The sequence below is a fragment of the Cryptotermes secundus genome, unplaced genomic scaffold, assembly GCF_002891405.2.
Source record: "Cryptotermes secundus unplaced genomic scaffold, Csec_1.0 scaffold250, whole genome shotgun sequence".
Lineage (NCBI taxonomy): Eukaryota > Metazoa > Arthropoda > Insecta > Blattodea > Kalotermitidae > Cryptotermes > Cryptotermes secundus.
Window position 1 is genome coordinate 551,406 of NW_019738873.1, and position 4,029 is coordinate 555,434.

Below are 4,029 nucleotides of genomic sequence, written 5' to 3' on the forward strand. Positions count from 1 at the left end.
AAGCATTATACATGACCTACATAATTATTATTATTTATTAGACTAAAATTTTATTTGGGGGCATGCGGTAGCGTAGTTGGTTGAGGAGCTATGCTACAAGCCGGAAGGTCATGGGTCCAAGTCCCAATGAGGTCACTGGATTTTTTTTTTTCAGTTGACCTAATCCTTCCAACCGCACTAGGACCTGGGGTTTACTCAGCCTCTAACAGAAATGAGTACCAGGAATTAATTAAATAATTTTCCTGGGGAGTAAAGCGTGGACAGCGCGTAAGGCTGACAACCTTACCGCCATCTTGGAGCCGATTGTTTACATAGTGTGGGGCCCTCAACGTCTCACAACCCTACGGGCCTTCACGGCCTGGTACAGGGATAGCTTTACTTCTTTACTTACTAAAATTTTATTTACAAAAAATGGCCAGACCATAGGATATTGCTTGCCAGATCATGGCTAGTCTTGGAAGTTTAAAATGAAATAACATGTATGTTGGACAAAATGTGAAAGCCCATTGATCTTCAGTTTTCAGATTCTTACTTAAACCCAGAGGACTTGAAAAATAAACCAGGCTTTTCCTCCCTCTACCACAGCAAAGACTGGACCAGAGTCCAATTTTAAGGCTAAGTAAATTTTTCCTTCCATCTAATATCCATCTTTATTTTATGGAAATTAAAGCGATATAAAAATTTGTATCAAAAATACCCTATTAATAAAATTAATCATAGCAGACAACAAAATAATTATTTTTATCATCACAGAAATCATTTAAATCATTGTGTCTATTCTATCAGCATAAATATTTTGTTCTTTGCTCAAGTAAAATAATACTACAATGTTGTGAATATTTCCATAAGGCCTAGTGGCATTCAGCATCATGGTTTACTGTACCAACTTCCACAAGGAGCTAAAATAAATAGTATGCAATTTCAAATTAATCTCTCATTACTGTGAACTTAAGACAAGATATTCATTACCACATGATTCTACACTTGAAAGCTCAGTAAACATGAAAGACTATCTCACTTAGATGATGAACAAGAATCTTCCCTTTTTTTCAGTACAGACAAAATGATAAAAAGAAGTCAGTGCTACAGCAGATGTCTGTACTTTATTTATGCAGTTACTTAGCCAATACATTCTCATTTTAATGAGGTACAGTTATGAAACTATGCAGAAACAGAACATCATAAGATTAATGTAAGTTTCATGTACACAGCTGGGTTAACATTTCAGTAAATAAACTTAGACAGAATGGTGTGAAGAGTTTGGGTACATGTTACTTCATTGATCATGAATATGGATATGTGACTGAACAGTTTTAAACTAAATCTGGAGTTCAGACCTCAAAAGGGGAATCAACGATTCTGTTTCTTTTAAACAGTTGATGAACCACTGCCAATAGGAGACATATCATATTGAAGTTATTATAAAGCATAGTATGGTACAAATAATTTATGAAGAAGTTAAAATTATTAAATACACTGTATGCCACTTTTGTAGGATATCTGTGTAATAACATAATTATATATATCAGATACTTTGCATCTTCATAAAGTTCTGTAATTCTGCATCCACAATATATATATGTTTGTGTGTTTGTGTGTGTGTGATATAAATCCAGAATGTGCACATCATGTAGTATTGAGACCCAAATATTCTGAAACTCCAAAGAATCATGGCATTGTTTCTACTCACAGATGTCAACAGTTCTGTGATGCAAAATGTCACTAAAGTAAATACCCTGGAATATCCTGCATATAAACCAACACACTGCTGAAGTGTTTAGTGTCTTGTGCTAGTAAAATTTCTGAGAAACTAGTCATACAGCTTTAGAACCTACATAGGACATTATGACACGACAGCTGTGCCATATGCAAATATCATGTATGCAGCATGTAGGTCACAGTGAAGTACATACCATTTTCACTCTATTATTTATAAAGTGAACATTTTGTTCATTGAGTCAATATGTACAACTGAAAGACAAACAATGGAAGAAAATAAAGAAAATACTGGAAGATTTAACTTGGAAATACGATGTAAAACACTCCCAGGACCCTATGCTTTCATTCTCCATCGATAACCTTTATGTGCACAATCTTTGGCTATTTACATTTGGTAAGGTATGTATATCACTTCATTCGAGACTCATTCAACGTTCTCATAGATGCTCTTAGATGTGGTAGGACTGACGTACCGGTCAACACGCTCATAGATGTGCTGAGGTGTTGTACTAGGGATTTCAGGAGCAGCAGTGGGAGCAGAAATGGTTTGTCCTGCAGTTTCCCCAAACTGAAAGTTAATTTTGGTAGGGGAGTCAGTGTATCGATCAGGACTCTTTTTGTCTCCAGACTGTCCCGAGAGTACTGGATTACCAAGGCCATTTTTATTTGTAGACTCCTGTTTCCGACACTTGCATACAAACATGGCCACTACAACAACTGTTAGAATAAGTACCATTGCTGCCAAAACACCAACAAGCCAACCAAGTTTTTCATCTGAAAAGGAAAATAAGAAAGCAGTTTTTATTATTCAAGTACAAAGAATGTCCAAAGATAAAACAACTTCATCTCAATCAATATTGAACAATGAAATCACAATGGAATCTGTTGTTTGATGAAAGTATGTGCAAGTTTTGAAGGTGTGTTAATCACTGTACTGACACATCAAGACTATATTGAATAAAAAATTATACTGTAATGTGTTCATTTTTAAATACATCAAGAATTAAATACCACAAAAACTGAACACATTAGTGTACAGGAGAAGTAACTGACTTCTATATAGCAAATACCTAATTTGAATATCTTCAAAGGCTGGCAATAATTCGGGGCTTTCATGGCTTCTGCCATTTATCGTCAAACTGTACCTTATCACAAAATGGCCCAACTCGATTTTTATATGTCCTTTTCATAATCATTGTAAAATCCAGTCCTCTACTTATGTCACTAAATGCAAACAGTAGAAACTCATTGTAACAGAAACATCAACAGCCATACCTTTTGTGGGCCAGTTTCAGCTACAGTAATGCTGGATGGATGGGCAAACTAACCAAGCACATATTGCAAATTTCGCTTTCAATGAAATAATTCTGTTACCATATACAAAATTTTAACAAATGGTACAGCTAAAATATACACATTTCTTACCATAATATGAGCAAATATATCAAACAAAAATTTGTCACTGATACAAGATTACCTGCTGATTAATTTCTTTTATTTTTATTCATTTATTTTCTTTTTCATGGGTTATTTAATCACGCTTTCAGTATCAAGACTACAAAGTGCTGTCATCTCAGTTCATGAAAATATCCAATAACTAGTAATACCAAATATGACTTTTCACTTCAATGCCCTGAAAGAATTTGAATAACATCATTTGTGATTTCATAGGGTTTACCTGGTGGTGTATTGAGTAGCACAAGAGTTGCAGATGCTATTTCCCAATCATTTATTGTAAAGATACAGCTCCACTGCCCCAAATCATCCATCTCTGGACCAAAAATGACTGTACATATACCCACACTTTTATTATATTCCAAGGAATACCTGCAGCACAATAAACAAGCAAAGGTTATTCAGAACAGTTCTCCCTTCCTGGCAGAGCACAGCAAAACTGCTTTCCAGGATCTTTCCTAACAAACAGTGAAAAGGCTCTTTCTCCCATCTCTTTCTTTAACTAAAGATTAAACTTCACAATGAACTACTTTAATCATATAAATAATCTGACTGGCAAAAACTATGGAAAATAATATATAACAATTCTTGCCTCCTGACAGAAAGCACTGCTTACCATATACGAGGGGGGACCCAAAAATAACCGGAAACGACCTGTTGCGCGCGCATGCTTTGTAGTTACAAGTTGTGCTGCTAGGTGGTGTTAGCTGGGGGTCTCCCACGACTGTTAGTGAGCTGGCGTCAGTCTGAGTTAAGTGGTTTGTCTGTGGTGCTCTGTTGTGTGCGTTCCTGTTTCAACCCTTTGGCGATTAGTGAGATGGCCGACCAGAAGGAACAAAGAGTGTGCGTGAAATT

At 35.8% G+C, this 4,029-nt stretch overlaps 1 protein-coding gene across 2 annotated transcripts in view; it reads right to left on the minus strand.

Annotated features, from left to right (window-relative positions):
* Positions 1-1,785: 1,785 nt before the first annotated feature.
* Positions 1,786-4,029, minus strand: part of LOC111871129 — a 60,648-nt gene continuing 58,404 nt past the window's right edge. For both annotated transcript variants that reach the window (XM_023863980.2, XM_023863978.2), the window contains 2 exons: positions 3,398-3,546; positions 1,786-2,493 (listed from right to left, as the gene is read on the minus strand). In XM_023863980.2, the coding sequence (XP_023719748.1) occupies positions 2,144-2,493; positions 3,398-3,546 (499 nt within the window). In that variant the 3' untranslated portion in view covers positions 1,786-2,143. The remainder of the gene's footprint in view (positions 2,494-3,397; positions 3,547-4,029) is intronic.